The 23,558-nt window shown below is 56.8% G+C and overlaps 2 protein-coding genes across 2 annotated transcripts in view; one reads left to right on the top strand and one right to left on the bottom strand.

The window, feature by feature from the left end:
* Positions 1-949: 949 nt before the first annotated feature.
* TPPP (tubulin polymerization promoting protein) lies at positions 950-8,908 on the top strand (the record flags this gene model as incomplete). The annotated part of the gene is made up of 3 exons (XM_080712238.1): positions 950-1,260; positions 8,310-8,463; positions 8,714-8,908. 3 exons carry the CDS (start codon positions 950-952, stop codon positions 8,906-8,908), a joined length of 660 nt encoding a protein of 219 aa, XP_080568364.1.
* Positions 8,909-18,395: 9,487 nt separating this feature from the next.
* Positions 18,396-23,558, bottom strand: part of CEP72 (centrosomal protein 72) — a gene marked incomplete at both ends in the record, with an annotated part of 33,283 nt that continues 28,120 nt past the window's right edge. The window contains 3 exons of the mRNA XM_080714720.1: positions 18,396-18,561; positions 20,091-20,202; positions 23,379-23,505. Coding sequence (XP_080570846.1) covers positions 18,396-18,561; positions 20,091-20,202; positions 23,379-23,505 — 405 coding nt within the window. The remainder of the gene's footprint in view (positions 18,562-20,090; positions 20,203-23,378; positions 23,506-23,558) is intronic.

The following is a 23,558-nucleotide window of genomic DNA, read 5'->3' as shown; positions in this document are numbered from 1 at the left end:
CTATGGGGATGCTGGGGAGCCCTGGCTTCACATCTGGGTCGTGCTCTGTGAGGCCCCAGCTCCACCTCTGTCCTTGCTGTTCCCGTTCGGTTCTCGGGAAGCCCTTTATTTTGGGGTGATCTGGCACCTCCAGGAAGAGGCCCCTCAGAGAAGTCATATTTTTCTCAGTCCGGGGCCAAGGCAGTCTGCTGGGGTCTGGCCTGGAAGCACCGTCTCTGTGACTGGGTGGCCCTCTGGCCACACCAGGGTCTCTGGATTTTGGAGGCCTGAGGCCAACAGGGTGCTGACCCTCCTAGGGACCCAGTGTCGAGGAGGGCCTTTCTTCCCGTGGAGCTGAGCACTCAGTTCCCTGGAAGTGCTGACCAGCCTGTTGCCACTGTTCCTCGGGCCAGGGGTGACCACAGGGCTGACCCTCCGCGCCATTTGTGTGGCCCTGCGTTCTTGGACCTGCTGTGGGGTGTGCCCGTTGGTGTCCTGGCCCCACAGGGACACCTGCTAGCTTTGGGGTCGGTGCACATAAAGTCCAGACTGGTGCTGTTGGTGCAGCCCCAGCACACAGGTGCCTCTCCTGGGGCCCGTGGAAACCACGTGCTCTGGGTCCCTGGATGTCCCCAGGACCTCCACCCCACTGGGCATGGTGCCTGGTCAGGAGGTCCCGCCTGAGGGTGGGAGTGCTGCTGTGTGACCATCCAGGTCCTGCCCAAGGGTGGCCATCGTGGCCCAGCAGGGGGCAGGGGTGGCAGTTGCAGGTTAGACCATTAGCCTCCTTGGTCCAGAGCCCTGTGGTCCTGATGCCAGGTCCAGCGGCTGCGCTGGCGCATTCTCCTGGCAGTAATGCCCAGGGGTCCTAGCCTCAGGCAAGGCTCCCTATCATCTCAGCGCCAGTGGGGACACAGCTTGGGCCAAGGAGAACCACAGTGACTCCTGTTTTCTCCCCCTCCCCAGCAACATGGCTGACAAGACCAAGCCTGCCAAAGCCGCCAACAGGACACCCCCCAAGTCCCCGGGGGACCCTGCAAAGGACAGGGTGGCCAAGAGGCTGTCGCTGGAGTCGGAGGGCGCCAGCGAGGGGGCAGCGGCGGCCCTGGAGCTCAGCGCCCTGGAGGAAGCCTTCCGGAAGTTTGCTGTGCACGGGGACACGCGGGCCACCGGGAAGGAGATGCACGGCAAGAACTGGTCCAAGCTGTGCAAGGACTGCCACGTGATCGACGGGAAGAACGTGACCGTCACCGACGTGGACATCGTCTTCAGCAAGATCAAGTAAGTGCCGCGGAGCAGCACCAGGCAGCGTCTCCGGGCCAGCCCCCTCCCGAGGGCCCGGAGCCCTGCGGTGGGCCCTGCACCCAGGTTAGCCGGCAGTTACGGGCATGAGTGGGACAGCCTGGGCAGGCAGAGCTCCGCCCTCCGCGGCTGCGTCTCTGGGAGCGGTGGCCGAGGCCCCCGCAGCTGTCTTCTGGGGTGCTCACTGGCTGAGCCCTCAGGACTTCACCCAGGCGACCAGTGCCTGTCCCAGGGCAGGTCCCACCCATGAGCCTTGGCTGAGGGGAGCCTTCCCCGGCTTACGGGGGCCCCTGAAGCACCCGGGCCTGTTGTGGACGCAGCCCCGTGTTCCCCTCTGGGAAATGTATGCCCCCTTGTAGCAGTGGCCCTGCGTGTGGGTTTGAGCAGATGGTCCTAGGCGGGGACCGGCAGGCTGTGAGCAAGGGCACTGGCCTGGGTTGTGCCGGGTGACCGGGAACCGGAGCCTCTGGCATAGACACTGCCCTCGTCCTGTGCCAGAACTCTGGCCCCGCTCAGTGGACATCCTCACAGAGAGGGAAACGGCTGGGGAAGCAGATGCCCCGCGGAGCTCACTGCTGCCAGTGTGGATGCGCAGGGCCACCCACCGCCTGGCTGCGAGCCCCTGCGTCGCGCCCCTCCCCCTCTCCTGTTTGTGGTACTGGGGATTGAACCCAGGGACATTCCACCTCCAGCCCTTTGTATCCATCCTCCTGTCTCAACCCCCCACGTACTGGGATCCCAGGTGAGCACCTCTATGGCTGGCTCCGTTCTCTTCTTGTGCTCGTGGGTGCCCTTTGCAGCCCCCACTTGAGCCCGCCCAGGCCCCGGAGCTGCTCCAGCAGTGGGCTGCGGTACGCAGGGTCTCGGGACAGGCCGGGAAGCCTCATACTCTGCTCTCTGCAGTGTCCTCCTCCCTCGTGCTCTCTCGTGGCCTTGGCAGGCCCAGCATGTCCAGGATATTCAGAGTAGCACCAGGGTCAGAGGCCCAGAGGTGCTCACAAGGAAGCTTCTAGAAGGGCCGGCTGGCAGGCAGGAAGAGACAGCCTGTCCAGAGGCTAGCCAGTCCTCGGGGCCTTCTGCAGAAAGCTGTATACACGCACAAGTGTGTGCCCACATGCATACACAGGTGGAACATGTGTTCTCATACCCGCCTAGCAGAAGCCAGTGTGGTCAGTTTATTTGGAAGACAGGGCTGTGCTAAGGGACGTGCGTCCTTCCTGTTCACGGGAGGCACTGGTCCTATGAGCCAGCCCTTAAAGGGATCACTTGGCGGTCTGCGTCCATTCCCAGAAGACAAGGGAAATCAGTCTGCTAGGACCTTGCAGACTGAGGCTTGACCCCTCGCCCTAGGGCATGGCCCAGCCCTTGCTGCAGAGTCCAGGCCGCTGGGGGTGTTTCTACCTCAGAGGCCCATGTCTGGGGACCTGGCTGCCGCAGCCCTAGCCCAAAGGGACCAAGGCCCTGACATGGTCCCAGGAGCCAGGGTGCCCTGGGCAGTGTCCAGCTGGGCAGCTGTGGAGGAGCCTGGCCTAAGAGGAGGCCCTGGGTTCTGGCCTCCCTGTCTGCCTGCAGCTCAGACCCCAGGACACTGGGGTCTCCCTTCCTGGAGCTGACTCCAGCAGCTCCTGAGCCCTACCCAGGAGGCCCCTATTCTGGGGAGGGTCCCTCACCTCTGAAGGCTGCAGGAACAGAACTTAAGGTATACCCCATCCTGGGGAAGGAGAGGGGGCAGCAGCCTGTACAGGGTCATATAGTAATGGTGGCCCAAGACAGGGTCTTGGGGTCCTGCAGGAAGGCTTGGAGAACTTGTGGTGGAGAGATCCCCTGGGGTTTCCTTTTGATTTCTGGGGAAGGGGGTGGCTATATTTTGCATTTTAAGGAGTGGGCGTCCATGGTCTCCCCAGGGGCTTGGTCAACAGTCCTTCACATCCCTTGAGAGCCTGGGGACAGCGAGGAGATCATTTAGGCACCACCAGGAAGTCGCTGACTCCCAACAGGGTTAGAAGAGAAAAAGTCCAACTATTTCTGTTTTCGGGGCAGGTTGCCATGGCTCCGCAGGCGTGGCGCCAGCTGGGGTATCTGCAAGCCTTTGTTTAGGGCCTTGTCACCATGGCAGCGCTTGTTTGTTTTGATGTTACCATGTGTTAAGTTTTAAACAAATTTCTTGCTGCTCTCTACCAAGTTTTATTGAAGCCTACTGTTAACTCCGACTCCTTTCCTGCTCAGGACCGCCAGGCTCCTGCAGTTAGTGGGTCCTCGGGCAGGGCCCAGCGGGACGCGAGGGGACCCAGCAGTGTGCGTGTGTGGACACCTGTGTGTCTGCGTGAGGCAGGGCATGTGGGAGATGCGGGGTTGGGCTGTGTTCTCTCTGACTCTGCCTACGCAGCGCCAGGTTGGGAGGCCAGGCGGAGGGCCAGGAGGAGCGGCGGCCTCCAGCTCCCCAGCCACTGGCTGGGTGGGTGCCTCAGAGCATGTTTGCCTCTCCTGCCCACACCTGTGCAGGGATCTGGGTGGTGGCTTTGCATGGGGCACCCGGGCAGTGACCAGACTGTCCTCTGGACCTAGCTAGAGGGAAGCATGGCCAGCACCCACCGTACTGTAGGTTTGTCAGGCCGCAGTGTGGACAGGGGCTCCGCGCAGCTGCAGCCACAACCTGAAGCCTGTAGATAGCTGGAAGCTGCTCTGGGGCTGGCACAGCCCTCCCGCTCCCGAGAGCAGGACCCATGCCTAAAGAGCCCTGGCCAAAGTGTGTCTGGGGGCAGTTGGGGTCGAGAAAACCCAGGTGACCAGGACTGAGGCCCAGCCAGGACCCTGGGGGCAGCATCTTTTCTGCCCTAACAGGCCTTGCTTGCCTCTGGCACCCAGAGCCCGGGGTCCCAGAGGGGCTGCCACTGCCACAAGTCCCTTGAAGTGTGGGCCTTTCCTGCCCCAGCCCTATGGTCGAGTCCCAAGTCTGCACAGCCCTCTGGTGGCCACTCATGGCTCTGCACAGGGAACCCGGGAGTCCTTCCTCCAGTGGGTGCTGGACGGGTCGCCGAGAGCATCTCTGGCTGGTGGTCCTCTGGTCTTCAGAGAGTCTGGTGACAGCATCGGTGTCCTGCTCCTCACCTGCCCACCCTTCTGTGGGCCTGGCTGGACAGTGCATGCAGGCCGTGGTAGAGGATGACCTTCCCCAGACCTCCAGTGTTTGAATGACCTCAGGTGCACCTGTCTGTCCCATGCCCCCTCCCCCAGGCCAGTGGTTGGAGAGGGCCAGACAGTGAGCCCAGGGCCTCCCAGAGAAGGTTGACCATCCCCGTGAAGACCAGAAACCAGGAGAAACCTTGAGGATGGTGCATTCTTATTCAGAGGGAAGTGATGTTCGGGCTTCAGGTTCCCTCCAGGCTGGCTGGTGACTCCTGGGGCGCATTCCTGTGCTCTGTGGGGCCTGGGAGCACAGCGGGGCATGGCAGGGTCCTTGGTCAGCCTCTTGTCAGGACCTGAGATCAGCGAGGAGCACTCACAGGTGGCCACACAGGCGGAGGTCTCCTTGCCCACCCTAGGGTGCTCCCTGCTTCTCTGGCTGGGCAACCACCTGGGGTGGGCAGAAAATTACGGGGTCCCAGAAGCTGCCACCCAGGCCAGAATCCCCCACTCAAGCCACCACTGTCTTTGGTGCCCCTAAGGCTGGCTACTGGGGGAGGCAGGGGCAGTCAGTGGGCACGGACCACTGGGCCTCCCTTGAACACAGAAGCCTCCAGAACAGCTCCCCATGAGACTGGCCACAGTCCAACAGGCAGGCCTTGTCCAGGAGCCCCACTGCCTGGGGCCCCTCCTGGAGCTGCTCCCCAGCCTGAGCCACACCAGCACAGGGGCGGCTCTCCCTCAGCAGCCCCAGCTTTCCGCCCATGCTGGCATCTGGCTGGTGAGCCCGCCCTCTGGGGAGACCCCTCTCAGGCCTCGGCTTCTATGGGCCAGAAGCCAGCAGTGCTCTGTGACCCCCAAGTTCTCTCTGATCATCCAGGCCTGCAGAGAGGCAGCAAAGGTAAGGGCTGGGGGCTCTGCGTGAGCCCAGGGGTCAGGAGGCACAGCCTTTGAGACATGGGCCCCGGAGGCCCAGATCTCTGTTCTCATGACTTGTGCTGGCTCCAATACCCCAGGAGCCTAAAACCCTGAGGCGGGGAGGCAAACCCAGGTGTAGAGCATGCTGTGTGAGCAGAGACATCTCGCTGGGTTGGCTTTGGGGCAGAGTAGCCTCCTGGGCCAAGCCCCGGCCTAGGGGGCAAGGGCAGGGACGCCTCCAGTTCCCAGGGCTCTCTAGGGCAGACCTGCTGTGTCGAGAGCCCTAGGGTGGGACAAGGCTCTGGGAGAGACAGGCACGGTCATTCTAGACTCACTGGGGACTGCTCCAGACAAGCACCGTATCCCCTAGGGATGGCTCCCCGTGAGCTTAGGGGCCAGGCCTGGGGCTCCTCTTTTCACAGCACAGGGAGACGCGTGGGGACACAGACGGATGGGGCTCCTGGTGTAGCCACCCCCACCCCCTGCATGACTCACGCTGGTGGTGCCTGGCACGGAGGCTGCCCCGAGGGGGCTGTGTGCTCCAGCGGCGGGCAGCCAGGCTGGCTGCAGGCCTGGCATCCACATGTCAGCCTGGCAGGGCCGTGATCAGGAGACAAGAACGCCTTTGACGCCCAGGACAAACAGGCCCTAAGGGTCCCCGGAGCAACACCCTAGGACCAGCAAGGGGAACAGGACATGGCTGTTGGCTCCAGGCACCACTGAGCTGCAAGGACGTCATGGGGCTGAGCTTGAGTGTGAAAATCTACCCCACACTGCACCCACAGAGCCCTTGGCCCATCAGGCATTCCAGAATGTGTTGGCGCACACACAGTTCACCAACACAGACCGAGGGGCCTGGTCACAAAACCCAGGAGCTTCCCAGGATGTCTTCCCTCTGGCCCAGCTCCTCCCATGTCTCACAGGGTCGGCCTTCGGGGTCCAGCGCAGGGCCAGCTGGGAACCACCAGTGGTGGCTGTCTGGCTGCCCAGGCACTTGAGGTCCACCATGTCCTGGGTGTGACTGCTTTGACCTCAGGTTGCTGAGTGGTGTCCGTGATGAGGCTGCGGAAGGACACATGGCTCGTGCGAGTCAACTGTGACCACATCGACATTCAGGCTTATGCGAGGCCCAGATGGCCATTCTCTTGAGTAAGAACCCAGAAAGGGGCCCTGGGCGGCGCTCACCTTCAGGACACTGAGTGTCTGTGTCTGGCGCCCCTGCCAGGGAGTGCAGCGCGGCTGAGGCAGCATGTGCTCAGCACGGCCATTGCTGGGCTGATGGTCTTAGCCACCTGCGGGTCTGCTGTGAGGACCACACGGCAGCCTCTGCACAGCTCGCTGCCATCCATGCGTCTTCACGTGGCCCCGTTTTTAAACACTGAATTCTTTTCTTATTGTTGAGTGTAAGGAGTTGTGTGCACATTCAGCTCCAAGACTCTTTTCAGGTCTGTGTTTTGCAAATACATCCTACCCGTCTGTGGCTCCTCTTCCTTTTCTTCAAGGTGTCTTCTGAAGAATACAACTATCCAACTCCTCCATTGCTTTAGTTAGCATTTTGGTGTGACTTCTAAGAACCTCTGCCCAGCTTGGAGTCACACAAGTTTTCCTAAGCAGCTCTCTAGAAGTTTGCCAAGGCTGCGTGGTTAGGACACTTCTAACTCTACCTGTGGTGCAAGGCAGATCCGAGGGCTCTGGGGCGTTTGTGGGGATCAGTTGTCCTGGTGCTTGTGGACAGGACCCTCTTGCCATGGCTTGCCTCGCACCTTGCTGAAGACCAGCTGGCCGCAGTCCTGGGGCTGCTGCTGGGCTCGGGCTGCCGTCACCTGTATCTGGGCCCTCCTCAGTACCATCCCTGGAACTTTCCAGGTGGCTTGGAGTCGTGTGCTGCTGGTCTTCCAGCTCCCTTCTTGTCACACACCTTGGCTGGCTAGAGCCTCCACTCCTGCACTTCTCTACAACCCTAGCTATTTTTTTTTGTTTTGTTTTGTTTTGTTTTGTTTTTTTCAGTACTAGGGATTGAACCTAGAGGCAGTCTACTTCCAGGCTACACCTCCTGCCTTGTTTTATTTTTTATTTGGGAACAGTCTCGCTAGTTGCTGAGAGTCTTGGTAAGTTGCCAAGGCTAACTTTGAACCTCCTGTCTCGGCCTCCCGAGTACTGGAATTACAAGTGTGCACCACCACGCCTGTCCTAGCTGGGCTGACCAGGCCGGTCATCTCGAGTCCTGCACATGCAGGGCTCTGATGCTTGGCACTTGGTGGCGGCCTTTCTCTGGCCATTTCCCTGGGCTCCCCTGTCGTGGAGGATCCATGCAGATCTGAGCCTCGTCCTGTCATCCTCACTCATTTGGATTAGTTGGGGCAGATCCTATTACAGTTGAAAGTTTTTAAGTAAAACCTAAAAGACAAAGACTTCAGAATACTTTTGAAGTTGCCAGAATGACCTCAGGGGTAGGATTTTGTGAAAGCCGTGGGTGTGTGTGGCTCACGGTGGTGGCCAGGTGTGTGTGGCAGGCCCTGCCCAGGCCACTCCGGCTGGTTGGCTGCACTCAGGCTGGCCGCCTGTCCATGGGGTGGTCAATGCAGGGTAGCAGAGAGGGTCCTGGAGGAGCCTGGGGGCAAGGGTGTGGGGAGGCAGCCTCCTAATTTGGCCATGCCCTTGGCTCCACCCCAGCACCTACGGGCTCCTTTCTGGGCCGCTGGATGCCAGGCTGCTGTGGCCACCAGAGAAGAGGTACCTCTGCCTGGTTTGCCCCGATTCCTGGAGTGGAGGTCACAATGTTGGTCTTAGATCAGACAGAGCTGCCCTGGAGTCTGGTGGTTCATGAAGGACGTGCTTCCCTGAGGCTGTCTCCAGACGGTCTGCAGTTGCTGGCCGCTGGTGGCCGTGGCCTGCGGCGTCACCTTGCAGCACAGCTGGGCAGACTGCGCTGGGCCTGGCTGTCTGGTGGCCTTCTACCCCGAGGCTCACCAGGCCTGTCCCCACAGAGGGAAGTCTTGCCGGACCATCACCTTTGAGCAGTTCCAGGAGGCACTCGAGGAGCTGGCCAAGAAGAGATTCAAGGACAAGAGCGGCGAGGAGGCGGTGCGCGAGGTGCACAGGCTCATAGAGGGCCGCTCGCCCGTCATCTCCGGCGTCACGGTGAGCGGCTGGGGCTGCGGGGCTGGCTGGCTGCAGGCCTGGAGGTGCGATGGATGGGCTGGGCCTGAGGGGTGGGCATCCTCACCCCGGCTTGGGAGGCCACCCTCAGGCTGGGCAGCTGGGCACACTGCTTGATGCTAGGATTTGGAGAATGGGCCAGGTAAGCGGACCTGTGTCTGAAGCCCTCCTCGGCCAGGTGGCACCCTCTCCTGGCTCCATGCCGCTCACTCAGCGCTCTCTCCCCTTGCAGAAAGCTGTGTCCTCGCCTACTGTGTCGCGGCTCACAGATACTACCAAGTTCACAGGCTCACACAAGGAGCGCTTCGACCAGTCGGGAAAGGGCAAGGGCAAAGCTGGCCGCGTGGACCTGGTGGACGAGTCGGGCTACGTGCCTGGCTACAAGCATGCAGGCACCTATGACCAGAAGGTGCAGGGTGGCAAGTAGCTGGCCCTGGCCTTGCACCGCGGCGCTCAGAACTGGCACCCATCCCACTTCGTCACATTCCTTTGCCACTTGGCAGGACTCACAGGGCCTCCTTGGGCGGGTGGGGTGGGGTGCCCAGGCCACCACCTGCTGGGGACTTTTCTTTCAGACCAGGGCTTGGTCTTCGATCCGCTGACCCTTCCTAACAGGCCTGCCTCATCCAGAGCCTGGAAGTGGAGCCTTTGCAAATTTTCTTCCAGGATTGCACCACCTTGATGCCTGACCTGCAGGCAGAGGGGCTTTGGGAGCTGGCAGGGGCATGGAGCAGCCCCGCCACAGGCCAGGCTGACCTTCTGGTGAGCAGGTGCCTTCCAGGGGCCTCACAGGCAACGGGAGCTGGGGAACTAACCCAGGGCACCACAGCACGCCCTGCTCTCCCCAGCAGGGGCATGGCAGAAGCCACCTGGCAGCCCTGTGGGGGTGGGTGAGGCGAAAGGCCGGGGGAGGACTGTGAAAGGCCCCTCCCGGGGGGGTGGTGGGGGGTGTGGCAGGAGCTTTGCTGGCTCCCCTAAGAAGTGGCAGGAGGTGGTTGCAGTACAGGGAGAGCCCGGAGCGAGGCTGCCATGCCTGGCTGCTCATGCCGTCGCCAGTGCCGGCGGGGCCCAGACCCCCCCCCCCCCCCGACCTCTCCTGCCTGTGGCCATGCTGCTGTGCACACTCAGAGGCTTCCTTCACTGGAGCAGCGTCTGCAGCTCTCAAGCCCTCCCCTGTAACTGGCTTCCCTAACCTCCCCAAGCTAGGCCAGCAGCGTTGGCTGGAGCTTTGCCTCCTCCGTGGGCAGCAGAGCACAGAGGGGCCAGGGCAGAAGCCTAAGCAGCCATACCACAAGGTGCCACCCAGCAGCCTATCCTGAGTCATACCTGCACGGCCCGAGGAGCCAAGAGGCGTGTGCCGCCCACCGTCACAGGACCCCACAGCAACTGTTCGTCTGCACAAACACAGCCTCAGCCTCATGTGTGACCTGCTGGGCTGTGTGGTCCTGGAGAGCCCGGGCAGCTTCAGGAAATGGCTGCTGACTAGCTCTGTCCAGGGCAGATGGCTGTTCAGGCCAGGCATGGCTCTCTTGGACTCAAGGCCCAGCCCACAGCAGAAGCAGCCAGCAAAACCCCTTCCTCAATGCCACCAGCTCCCCAAGCTGGGGAGACTACCCTGGAAGGCCACCACTGGCACACAGTAGGGGCCTTGGCCGCAGCTCCTGGCTGACAGACACTGGAGGTCAAGGGCTCTGCCAAGGCCCTGGTCCACACGGGAGCCTCGGCCCTCAGGCTTTGAGATGCCCTAGTGCGGCATCTCACTGGGCTCGGCAGGCAGGGTGCCCAGCCCTCACTCGGTGCCCTCGCCCTCCCAGGCTGGATTGTGGTGTGAAACTGGAGGCAGTGATGACACAACACTCAAAAACTGAATGTGTAGAGCGCCAGTGACTGTCTGCCCAGAGCCTGCTCCACAGACAGCCAACGGGCCGCAGCCATCCCAGGACTGGGCATCCCACACCTTCTAGGCTCCTGCCCATTCTGGTACCCCTCGTCCCCACAAGCTACCATATAGCTGGCACTGCCATGGCCAGTTTTTTGTCCTTCTGCCTGTGAACAGCCCCATCACCACATCCTGGCCGAGTCACTGAGAACAGACATGAACCCAAAGGACCCAGGCCCTGGGTAAGTGCCCTGGCCAGGGAGCATCCACGGGTCTCCAGCCCATGCAGCAGGTACGGCTGCCTCCGGGACTCTGGTCTGAGGATGCAGAACACCATCTTCTGTGAGCACCATCTTCCGGTGATCACTGGAGGGCAATGAGCACCAAACCGAGGCAGGCCAGCCTGGAGCACACCAGGGCACTGCCTCGAGCAAAGGAGACAGCACAGTGCCATCCTGGGCACCACCGGACCCTGCAGGAGAAGGTCCCCTCAGACCAGCCATCTCGTCCGCATGGTCCACGCCTCACAGTGCCACTCACCAGAACCAGAGGGAGCAGGGCAGAGTGGCGGGCCCACAGGTCCAGCACCATCTCAGGCCCTCAAGGTGAGCTCCTCGATGCGAAACGGATCTTCACTTCAGATGGCAACGTCACAACAGTCAGCACCATCCAAAAGTCTTTGGGCTTTGTGACTGAAAGTCAAGTTGTTTGCTGTGGTGGTCCTCCCCATCCTAGCCCCGTACCCTTGGCTCCTGGAAGGGCAGCTCCACACCCTAGGCTCTCCCACCACCCAGCCCCTGGCTTCTCATTGGACAAGTCCCCTGCCTGTCCCCAACAGAACCCAAGGGTTTCCTAGGACACTCCGTGCCAAGGGCCACATCCTTCTCTGGTCAGTTTCAAATGTAGCTTTGAGAACGCCCCTCCCGTCTATGTCACTTGTCAAGGAAGGGTAGTAAACATTACCCGTGAGGACTCAGTGCACCGCCACCACACTGCCAGCCATCTGTTGGGCTCGTCCTGGCCTGTGTGTGCCCTCAGGACAGGACGGTGCTTGGACTCCAACCTCTGCACACAACGGATGCACATTTCCCTCCGCCACGGTGTGGTCAGCTCACAGACTGGTGTTTGTCTTTGTTGCATGTTTTATGCAATGCATTTAGCTTCTACTAACCATGGTTAAATAGAATTAAATGTCTACCTGTGAATAAAAGAAACTGCACAGCATGCAACCCAAGACACAGGGACACGTCTGTCAGGTGACACCCAGGAGACAGGGAAGGTGGTCAGGTAGGAGGACACTGACAGTGTCATAAGATACTATCAGGAGGGTAGGAGAGTGCTTGAGAACACTGATCCTAGCAGAATACTTATTTATTTCAGTCTAATGCTATAGGATGAGCACCTAGTTAGTGATCAGTAAGAGCTTACCAAAATCAAAGTTCAAGTTACATGTTTAAAGTGTTATAGCAAAAGAAACAGATTTATACTGGAGTTTTTTACACCCCTGCATCTTGTTCTTAGTTTGGGGCAGATGAGAACTGCAGCAGCTGAAGGTGAGCTCTGCGAAGGCACCTGGGTGTTCCCTGCCCCTCCTCTGCCATCCGCTGCCCTGCCTGGGCCTAGTAGTGACGGGCAGGCAGGCCTTGGGCAGCCTGGGCAGAGGCCAGCCCCACCCTGCCGTGGCCCTGGGCTGCTACAGCTGCCTGATTTGTTATTTGGGCTTTTTTTAAAGTCTTTTTTTGGAACTGGGGATGGAACCCAGGGCAGTGCACTTGAAGGCGAGCACGGGCCGCTGCATGACATCCCAGCCCCCAGCTGCCTGTTTTGTGAATAAAGTTGTATTGGCACATAGCCACAACCATGTGTTTACATATTGTCTGCAGCTGCTTTGGCACCAGGACTGGAGAGGGGAGCAGGGGACGGACACCATGGCATGGGCACTCTAGGACTCACCGTCTGTCCCTTCACAGGGAATCATGCCTGCTTGTCTGGCTCCCTTCCTCCTGCAGTCATACATGAACTGGCCGCTCCCCATCCTGCACACATGCCGTAGGGATCCCGCTGTCACCTGCCCACTAGAATGGCAGCAATACAGCTGTACTGTGAAGCTATCCATAGGCTAGAATGTCCTTCAAACACTGCACTCGATACCTTTCCTTTACCGACTTACTACTGAACACTCCGGTGAACTCAGGTGGTTTGGAGTGTGGCTTTCATTCTTGGGTATGTGACGGGGAGTCAGGACAGGCATTCCGAGATGCTTAAGTTAACTGTCTCTTCCTTTAGACCTCTTAAAAAACTAAACCAAGCCAAACAACAAAGGAAACTTGCACAACTTAAAGAAACTTGAAAGGGATAATATACTACTAGTTTGTACTAAGTTTTTTTTTCAAGAGAGGGAAACAAATTTATATATATATATATATATGCAATATATTTTTACACTATTTTATTAATGTTAGGGAGTACTGAGCATATCACTTTATCGGTGTGATGGGTGATGCTGTACCATGAGTGTTCTCAGAAAGGCACTTCTGATGTCTAACCCACTCACCAGGCACATCCCTGGGGTCCGGATGGCCCTGCTGTCCCTCTGCAGAGCAAGCTCCGTGTCACCTGCTGGACGTGCGGACGGCCCGCCCTGTAACCTTTAGAGAAACAGCTCCCGTGCGTCTGCCTGTTGCTCCTGTGTGTTTGCTGTTGTTAACATTGTGTGTCAAATTGGTAAAGTGATAAATAAAGGTGTTACAACATGAATTTCTGTTTTTCTTAGCGAATACACCCTGTGCCAGCAAGCACACCTCTCTGGCCACGGGAGCTGGACACTCGCAGGCACACACTGTGGGAGGGACCACCAGAGGGGGCGAGTGGGGTCTGCCTCTGCCCCAGAGCTCACAGAGAGCCCTGGGCACTGTCGAAAGGAGCATTTAACACTGGCTCAGCAGGACGGCGGTCCACCCAACCTCAGGAGGGCAAGTGGATCGGGCAGCTGCTGCTTCACAGGCTGGGTCTGGTTCTGCGACAGCCTGGTTTGGGGCCCAAATTCAAAGCACCATTCACAGCCGTGTCATGAACAACCGCGCAGCCTCCATGGCAGGCGCGATGTCAGCAGAAAGTCATGTGCCACTGAGACACCAGCCCCAGACAGTTTCCAAGAGGCTCAAATAAAGGTATCAGGAGGATTTGCCACCAATATTAAAAGAACTTCATGCAGGAAGACAGTGCCAACAAGTGGAGTGTTTGGGAAGTGAAGGCAGCGGAACAGAGAGAACAGGTAGCTCCAACTGAAAGTGACCAGACAGATGCTCTGCGGGGTAGACTTTCACCAAGCACTTGGGGGCCACAGCAGCCGAGGGCAGGCAGGGAGACGAGCGCAGTCTCACAGGAGAGCCTGAGCCAGGGCGTGCAAGATGAAGGGTAGCCTGCCGGGGCGCTGTCTCTGCTCGGACGCCGAGGCAGAGCAGATGTGCACCATGTGTGGCCTCCTTGCTGCACTACTGCTCGGGGCAGGGAGGCCACATCTCTACCACAGTGACGTAGCTTCAGGTGCTGTGGCCATTAAAATGCCAGCAAGAGTGCGAGTGCTATGCCAAAAAATCTGAAGATTAAGACAACACGGGCCAGCTCTTAGATATAAACTGTAAAACTCGAGGAAGAGTAGCAAGCCTACACGGCCCTCAGGCTTCAGGTCAGTGACTGCCACCTACAGTGGAAACCCCTACACCGCAGGGCTAGACACCCGACACTTATTTCTCACTCACACAAAGCCCACCTGAGTCAGAGAGGGGGCTCTTCCAACAGAAAAATTCCCTCTGATGTGTGATGTGGCCAACAAGGCCCGAGGGCCAGGCAGTGTCAAAGTGGCCGCCTGACGTGACGCACCTCAGCTCCTCTCACAGCCTCACTTAGGACTCATCACCTAGCCCCAACCAACCTGGGGAGGCTGGGCTGTTGGTGAAAACAGGCACTGCCACATCCTAACGCATTCATTAAACTTATCAGCAGTCAAACGAACAACCCAGGCACAGACGACTTCACCAGCAAGCTCCGCCAAGCATTAGGGACGCAGCGATCGCATCTAAGTAAATTCTTCTTGAGAACAGGGAGGCGCAGCCTGGTTCACACCATCCAGTGACTGACGCAGCTCCCGACAGGACCACATCATCAGGGGATGCGGAAATCAGGGCTCAGTAAATCTGTGAAGTGCAAAGGGTTAGAAACAGCCAGGCATCCTGAATGTCAGCTGGAAAGACATGCGCCGAGAGGGTGAAGAGAGGAAGAGCAGACCAGGGACAGAGCACTCCTTAGAACAGGGCTTTGGGAAGCTGGGCAGCAGAACCAGATCTGTGCCCTTCATGATCTGATGTCCTCTTGTAGAGGACATACCTAAATTCTACATATGTACTTAAAGTATATACCTCAACACCTGCGGGTTGAGGCCAGTCCCCAAGAAGGCACTTCCACCTTCAGGAGAGGCCGGCCAGCCCCAGGCCGTGTTTCTGACCAACCTACTATGACCTACTATCAGCTGGGGTCACACAACCCCTTCTTTTGAGTTCAGCTAATTTCCTTGAGCTCTCACAGGACTCAGGGAAAGGCTTACGATTAGGGGTTTGTCATCCACAGGTTGCAGATGGGGAGGTGTGTGGGCTAGGACACTGGAGGGACAAGCTCCATGCCACCGGGCACTGCCTCCAGGACCCTTCACCTATGAAAGCTTCTTATGTACACATGACTTAAGTGCATCATTGGCCACTGCTGGTCAGTTTAGCCTTGGCTGGGTGAGGCTGAGCCCCAGCTTGCCTGGGTCTCCTGTGACTGGCCCATCTTAAAGCTCAGAGGCTTAGCTTCTATGTTAACTCACTAGTGCTCAGAGGCACAATCCCCTCAGAGACCCCAGGGGTCTTAAGATCTGCACGTCAGGAAAAGAGACGGCTGAATATACACTTCACAGTGACTATGAAAATGGATTTTTAAAAACTGGGATCCAAAATGCTTTAATCATAGAGAAAAGATTGATACTTTGGACAATAATAAAATATGAAATTCTTCTTAAGATATACTATTAAAAAGTGAGAAGAAAGGAAGCCACTGCTCACAAGCACAAGCCACAAACATTCAGAGCCGCAGGCTGTGCAGAGCGCTTCAGGATTCAGGCTGGGATATCTGCACAGACTTCACGGGCTGAGCATCCCTATGCCAAGTTTTCACGTGTTGGGGATGAGCCTGGGGTGTGTGTGTGCCAGGCCAGCGCTAGCCACTGAGCAACACCCTGGCCCATATGTGCTCAAAAAGCTTCCAATTTTGGAGAACTTTGGATTTTCAGATTAGGGATAGTCAACTATAAATAACACCTGCAAATAATAGAGACAAACTATCCAACAGAAAAATAGGGAGAATGCTCGAACAGGCATGGGACAAAAAGAAATTCAGATGACCAACAAACAGATGAAGTACCCAGGCGGAGGCGAGTTACAATCACAGGAGGTATTTACACAGCTTCTGGGAGACGCTGGGTGCTGGGTGCTGAGAGCACGGCCAGCAGGCACTCACACAGACGGGGATGGGTGGCCGGCATCACAATACTGTAACTCTTGAGTGAGCTCAGAATTACCTAGGAAAGCTATCAAGGACGTGGTTACGGAGTTAAAACTACATGAATGAAATGAGAAAACCTTAACAAGAAAGAACCAAATGGGATTCTAGAACTAAGTGTGGATAGATAATCACGGACAATAAAACTTCACCACACAGACTCACGTCAGGTTAGGGTCCGGAAGGGAAGCTCAGCGAAGTCTGCACTGGCCAACAGCAACAACCCCAAAGGAGGCACTCAAACAAAGGGCGGAAAAGACCAGTGTGTGCAGGGCCACGGGACAATGTCCAGGGCCAGCAGAATGTCAGTGGAGTCCAGGAGGGGCCGCGGAGAGGGCCGAACAAGGAATCCCGGCCAGACTCTCTCAATCTGATGGAAAATATGAACTCACGGATCCCAAAAGCTCATAGAAACTCAAACAATAGAAACATAAAGAAACAGAATGGCCTGCCATCTCAGTACCTGGGAGGGCTGAGACAGGAGAATGACAAGTCCTTGCCCAGTGTACGGTAACTTAGCAACATACTGTTTCAAAATAAAAAGGTCTAGGGGCACAGTTCAGTGGTGGAACTCCCTTGAGTTCCATCCCCACAATTGCCAAAACAAGCAAAAGCGAGAAAAAGAGAAAGAACGGCCTGGCGATGTTTTCTACACACTAAGATGGATTGCTACTGAAACCCTTTGATGCTTCTGAGTAAATAAATTAAAGGTCTGATGATGGAAGAACTCCACCCCACACCTCAAAACCTAACTGGGACTACGCATTTTCCTGCTAGATTCCAATACCTGGTGCCGAGGGCCTCAGCCAGGACAGAGGTGGCAGGAGAGACACGGAGGGTCACCTCCACCTCTCACAATGACTGGACTCACACCCACACAGCTACAGAGTGCTTGCTTCTCAGGCCTACTCATTCTTGTTAAATGAATATTGCTTAAAAAAATTACCTTGCTAGCCGGGCGTGGTGGCACACGCTTGTAATCCCAGCGCTTGGGAGGCTGAGACAGGAAGATCACACAGGTTCAAAGCCAGCTTCAGCAACATAGTGAGACCCTGTTTCCAAATAAAATACAAAATAGGTCTGGGAGTATAGCCTGGAGGTAGAAAAGTCCCCTGGGTTCCACCCTCAGTACCACAAAAAAACAAAACAAAACAAAACAAAAAAACAACCTTGTTGCCAAGCGTGGTGAAATATGCCTATAATCCCAGTATTTGGGAGGCTGAGACAGTAGGATTGCAGGTTCAAGGACAGCCTCAGCAATGTAGTGAGACTCTCAGCAACCCAGCCAGAACTTGCTTAAAAAAAACTTAAAAGGGCTGGGGGTATAGCTCGAAGGTAGCATGCCCCTGGATGCAATTCCCAGTACATACACACACACACCTACCTCTTGTTTTTAACAAAGCAGGGATTACATATGAAGCGAGTTTCCAAACTAAAAACCTAGTTTTCGCGCGCGCTGGCTTAGGAGACCCTGTTTCCAAATAAAAAATATAAAAATAGGTCTGAGAGTGTAGCCCGAAGGTAGACGGGCTTCCAGGAACCCCAGTACCACCAACAAAACAAAACAAAACAAAAAAACAACAAAAAAAACCCCCTAGTTTTATGTCCTGTTATAATTTTCAGAAATATACTATAAGCAAAAGGCAAAGTTTAGAAGATAATTTTACTAGACATGTTACTATCATAAAACAATATTTTCATACCTTACAAGTTCTACTTTAAGTCTTAGAACTTAAGTATTGCCACTTAACATAGTGGGTAGCTTGTTTTATAAAATAATCAGTGAGAAATTCAGTTATAATTTGTAAAGAGCACTTAAAAATCAATTTTTCACAGCCGGGCATGGTGGCCCACTGTAATCCCAGTACTTGGGAGGCTGAGACAGGAGAATTGCAGGTTCAAGGCCAGCCTCAGAAACTTAGTGAGGCCCTCTGCAACTTAGTGAGACCCTGTTTCAAAATAAAGAATACAAAACAGGGCAGGGGGTGTAGCTTGGAGGTCTAATGTCCCTGGGTTCCATTCCCAGACCCACAAAAAAACAAAAAACTAAAATAAAATAGGGTTGGGGTATAGCTCAGAGGTAGACCATCCCCCAGGTTCAATCCCAGTACCTCCTCCCCATGTACATACATACAAATTAACTTCTCAGTATATTAGTTCATTAAATAAGGACTGCTTGTCCACAAAAACTATTTTAATTATCATTCATATTCTCTCTTACTTTCATTAGAAGAAAAACCCTATGTTTACTGCTTCTCGGGATAACTGATGGATAGATAATGGTATTCATTCTATTATTTTGGGGTGCTTTATACAGTCCCTAAATACATTTTGAAAATCATAAGGAATTCACAAACAGAAGAGGCGATCCTTGCCAGCAAGTGCGAGTCAAGATACACAAGGCCGTGGCAGACGACAGGAGGAAGGGTCTGGGTCGGAGTCAGCAGGACTGGCGGCCCCCAGGGCTGGCGCTGCGGGGTGGGAACAGGGCCACGGTCTTCTTGAATTCCTGAAAGCTCCAGCGCATCTGCTGCACCTCGGCCCTGTGCTGCGCCCGCGCCCGGCTCAGCTCCTGCAGCAGGTGCTCATTGGTGCTGACCAGGGAGCTGGAGAAGGACAGGGAGGCCATGGCTAAGTTCTTCCCTGTGCCAGGCTGGCTGCTGCCTTCCCTGAGGTACCATTCCTGCTCCTCCACCACTGGCCAGGCCAAAGCCCCCCAGCACCAAACTGTGAGTTCCCGAGCCAGGCTTACTCCCTCCCCAGGGTGCCAGGTCACCACCTGTCTAGAGCTCGATGGACTCCCACTTTCCATTGGCCATTTCCCTCTGCTTCGCCTTCCAGACCAAGGCGGGCTGTGCCCCGCCTGACCCCAGCCCAGGCGTGGCGTCCAACAGCAAGAAGGGCTGAGTGGGTGAAGGCTCCCCGCATCCCACCGTGCGTGGCTCTTTGAGAAGAACACCTTATGGCCCGCAAAACACTAACTCCACAAACGATCTACACCGCAAGGGTGGTCACTGCTACTGACCAGTCCACTCAGCAGGCACTGGCCATGGAAATAGCCACTGGTCCATTAGCACGAGCCTCAGAGGCCAAAGCCTGGCCCCTCTGCATTTAGAAACTGCACTTGCTCTGACTGCACAGAGCCGCAGCGTACCCACTGGAATGGCCATGACTGCCCAGGATGGCCCGATAGGTTCCAGGGGTGAGGGCCTTCTGGCCACTGCTCTGCCCGAGGTGGTGGTACCTTCCCTTCATCCCATCCATTCCCAACTGAGTCCCCTCTGCCTGGAACTCCTGCCCCTCTGTAACTCAGGCCTGGAAGGAGCTTGGGCCTGTGGCCTTTAATCCCTAATGGGTCAGCGGGGCTGCACCCATGATCAGGCCACTCCTAAGCAGAGAGGGGAGGAGTGAGGAGGGACTGGAGGCGCTGAGAGCAGGGCCAGGACCTGGGCTCACACGTGCTTGGACGGTGCCCAGGTGGCCACCCTCACCTGCTCAGCAGCAGTCCCCCGGCCTCCACCCACTGCCCAGCACACCTCCTCTGAATAAAAAGCCGCAGCTCCTAGTCCCCTTTTTGCTGCTGTAGCACAGCCAGAGGGTAAATGTAAAATGTCCATGTTTCCATGTGAACAGCCATAAGCTGCAGAGAGGGAGAAAGCACAGGCTTCAGGAAACACAGCCCAAGGGGCCAGGACAGCACGCCACATCTCCCGTCTCATGTGCCCCCTGGCCACCCCTCTGGGTCACGCATGGCCCACACGTCGGGGGCCATCCCTCATGGCACACACTCCAGGGTACACACTCCCAGGCTGCATGGCCCACATGTCGCATACCTTGCAGGTCCTGGTCCAGACCTCACAGGTCGTACACGGTAGGGTCCACACCTCAAGCACACCCCCAGTCACACCTCATGGGGGCCATCACACCTTTGGGTCACACCTCAGTCATTACACTTCATGGATCACACCTCACAAAATGCTACAGCAGGAAGAAAGAGCCTCACTCCTGTCAAGAGAGGAGTGTGCACAGACGTGGGGCCTGGGTGCAAACGCTGGGAAGCACCAACAGCTGCCGCCCTGCGCCCCGCCCCCCCAGCCGGCCTCCTCCCTCGGCCGCGCGCAGCAGCCCAGCGCACCTGTGGCTCTCCTGCAGCATGTGTGTGAGCTCCTGGATCTTGTCATAGTGCTCTAGGTGCTGCTTTAGCTCCACCACCTCACCAGACAGGCGCTTCACGCTCGTCTGCAGTCCTGGCAGGGAAGCAAGGCAACGTAAGGCAAAAATCATTCATGCATCTTGAACAATGCTAGGTTACACTGGAGCTGAGTTACCAGAGAAAAAATACAGCTTGGAAAAGACCTAGGCTCCTCCTCTGGCTCCCTTCTTGGAGCTGAAGTGGGAGGTCAGCCCTGCAGACACCCCTGAGAGTCCCACCCCAGGGACAAGGAGCATGGCGCGGCACTGGCTCTGTCTGGCCTTTCCAGGCCTTTCCACTAGTAAACTAGGTGCTGTGAGGAGGGCCTGCGACTTAGAGACAGAGTCCAGTGGCCATGTGCCCTGGTGTGCCCTCCAATGCCACACCCATCAGTGGCAGAGAGTATATTCAGTTTCCCTCTACACACTCCTGTCTCTTTCTGGGTTTCCTACTCTAGAAGGAAAGAGACACAGTATCTCTTGCTCCCTAAATCCAAATATGGAATACAAGTAATTCCACATTTAGACACACTACTGCAAAGCCACACAATGGCAGATACAAGGAGCCAGAGAGGAAAGCAGTGACAAAGCCTAACAACCACAGTGACAGCAGGCGCGTGCTGGGCCGCGTCCAATGGCACTGAGAGTGCAGAGCAAGAGGCGCCCGAGGGTCTGTCCACTCAAACTCCTACACAGGGCACGAATGGAAGGGATGCCAGGAAGAGGCTTTCCCAGGATTCCCGTATTAGTCAATCACCACGAGCACCTAGGTGGAAAATCAGAGCCCCTCAGCAAAGGGCAAGGGAGACTCCAGACCCCAGAAAGGGGCAAGGGAGACTCCAGATCCCTGCAAGGGCAAGGGAGACTCCAGACCCCAGCAAGGGGCAAGGGAGACTCAAGAGCCCCGCAAGGGCAAGGGAGACTCCAGACCCCAGCAAGGGGCAAGGGAGACTCAAGAGCCCCTCAAGGGGCAAGGGAGACTCCAGACCCCAGCAAGGGGCAAGGGAGACTCCAGACCCCAGCAAGGGGCAAGGGAGACTCAAGAGCCCCGCAAGGGCAAGGGAGACTCCAGACCCCTGCAAGGGGCAAGGGAGACTCCAGACCTTGAACAATGGACAAGGGAGACTCCAGACCCCAGCAAGGGGCAAGGGAGACTCAAGAGCACCCCCCCCCCCGCAAGGGCAAGGGAGACTCCAGACCCCTCCGCAAGGGGCATGGGAGACTCAAGAGCCCCGCAAGGGCAAGGGAGACTCCAGACCCCAGCAAGGGGCAAGGGAGACTCCAGAACCCCCCGCAAGGGCAAGGGAGACTCCAGACCCCCGCAAGGGGCAAGGGAGACTCCAGACCCCCTCAAGAGCAAGGGAGACTCCAGACCCCCTCAAGAGCAAGGGAGACTCCAGACCCCTGCAAGGGGCATGGGAGACTCCAGACCCCCCCCGCAAGGGGCATGGGAGACTCCAGACCCCCCCGCAAGGGGCATGGGAGACTCAAGAGCCCTGCAAGGGCAAGGGAAACTCCAGACCCCCCCCCACGCAAGGGCAAGGGAGACTCCAGACCCCAGCAAGGGGCAAGGGAGACTCAAGAGCCCCGCAAGGGCAAGGGAGACTCCAGACCCCCGCAAGGGGCAAGGGAGACTCCAGACTCCCGCAAGGGCAAGGGAGACTCAAGACCCCCGCAAGGGGTAAGGGAGACTCCAGACCCCCTGAAAGGGGCAAGGGAGACTCCAGTCCCCTGCAAGGGGCAAGGGAGACTCCAGTCCCCAACAAGGGGCAAGGCAGCCTGAGGGGCTGACTGGCCTCACCCAATCTAGAAAGGGCCCACCCTGGAGAGAACAGCTGCTGGAGGGCGGTGGAACAGGACAGGGCACAGAGAAGAGTAGGGAGGAAACGGGCCTGGGAAATACCAAAGGGAGGCCACCATGCTTCTGATCCAGGAAGTCAGAAAAGCCTCCTGGCCCTGCCTTTCTAGAGAATCAGGAGAACAAATTCCACATGAAAAGAAGAACAGAAAGTATTGCAGGCAAGTCCCACGGCCACTGCAAGAGCGTCCCTAGACACAGACAGGCCCTTGGGCAGGTCACACCCTACCCACTGCTTCAACACGCGCAAGGATGACAGAAAGTGCTGTGAGAACAGCTAGCCACCTGAGCCAGAACCACAATGTCAGGAAACGCAGGACAGAAGTGGCTAGGAGAGCCCTAGGAAGGAAGACCAAGCTAGAGGCCATCCGAGAGCCAGGAAGTACAAGCCGTAGGAGCAGAGGCAAAAAGGAGAATTTAGACTACAGAAGGAACAATATAAAAGACTCCCCCCATCCAGCAAAACACCCCAGTTTGCAAACGACAAACGATCTGGGCAGACACTCTGCCAGGGTACAGGCCTAGCTGCCTGGAGCGTGTCTCCTTTGTGGTGCCGCAGCCGGGGACGAGGTGGAGGAGCACCAGCCTGGGCAGCTGCCCCTGCCTCGAGTCTTCCCTCAAGAGAAAGAAACAGGCACTCAGCGTCAGCCTGAGTAACACAGAGGCAGCCTCCCGGAGAGGGTACCATGGCAACACCAGCACCGGGCCCTCTCGTCACAACCCAGGTATCCAAACTTGAACTTGTCTTAAAATAGTAAAAGACGCTGGGTGTGGTGGCACATGCCTGTAATCTCAGCACTCGGGAGGCTGAGACAGGAGAACACATTTGCTGTCAGCCTCAGAAAACTCATGAGGCCCTCTGCAACTAAGAGACTCTGCTTCAAAATAAAAAATAAATGTAACACAGAGGTAGAATACATCTGGATTCAACCCCCAGTATCACAAAATAAACAAACAAATAGAACCGAAGAAAGTGAAGAGAGAGAAATGAAAATTATCTGGACTTGGAAGAAACGGTGACGGAGTCAGTGGACGGAGCTCAAGACACCCGCCGGGGAGCAGAAATGCAAACACAGCCCACGGCGCCCACCGCAGGACCTCAGCAGATTCCTCCGCACTGCAGTGACAGACTCAGTGGGGTCGTAAGACAGCTCCCCCACCTGCCTGCTTCAGGCCACCGGGCCAGTGTGTGCTCACCAACAGGGTCAAGCCCCCCCACCCCCCAATGGCCCGCGGTGAGGGCTCCCTCCCGCTCAGGACAGACTCCCGGCTTCAGACTTCTGGTAGGAAATGATTTAGAATGACATCTACCCCACGTACACTTTGAACACTCAAGCTTCACCAAGTAGGGTTAAAAATAAACGGTAAACTCACCAGTAATCTGCATAGTTAGTGCAGCAGAAGCATCTGCATTCTTTACTTCTTTTTTCATGCTGAACAAGAGAGATTTTAAGCTACTATTCTCCTCTAAAGACTTGTCTAAATGTTGTTTCAAGGTATCCTAAGGGCACAGAAAAGACACTTCAAACAGACCAGTCAGATTCAGTAAAATGC

The sequence above is a fragment of the Muscardinus avellanarius genome (genome assembly GCF_963383645.1).
Source record: "Muscardinus avellanarius genome assembly, chromosome: 1".
Taxonomy (NCBI): Eukaryota; Metazoa; Chordata; class Mammalia; order Rodentia; family Gliridae; genus Muscardinus; species Muscardinus avellanarius.
This window is presented reverse-complemented; position numbering and strand designations above follow the sequence as displayed.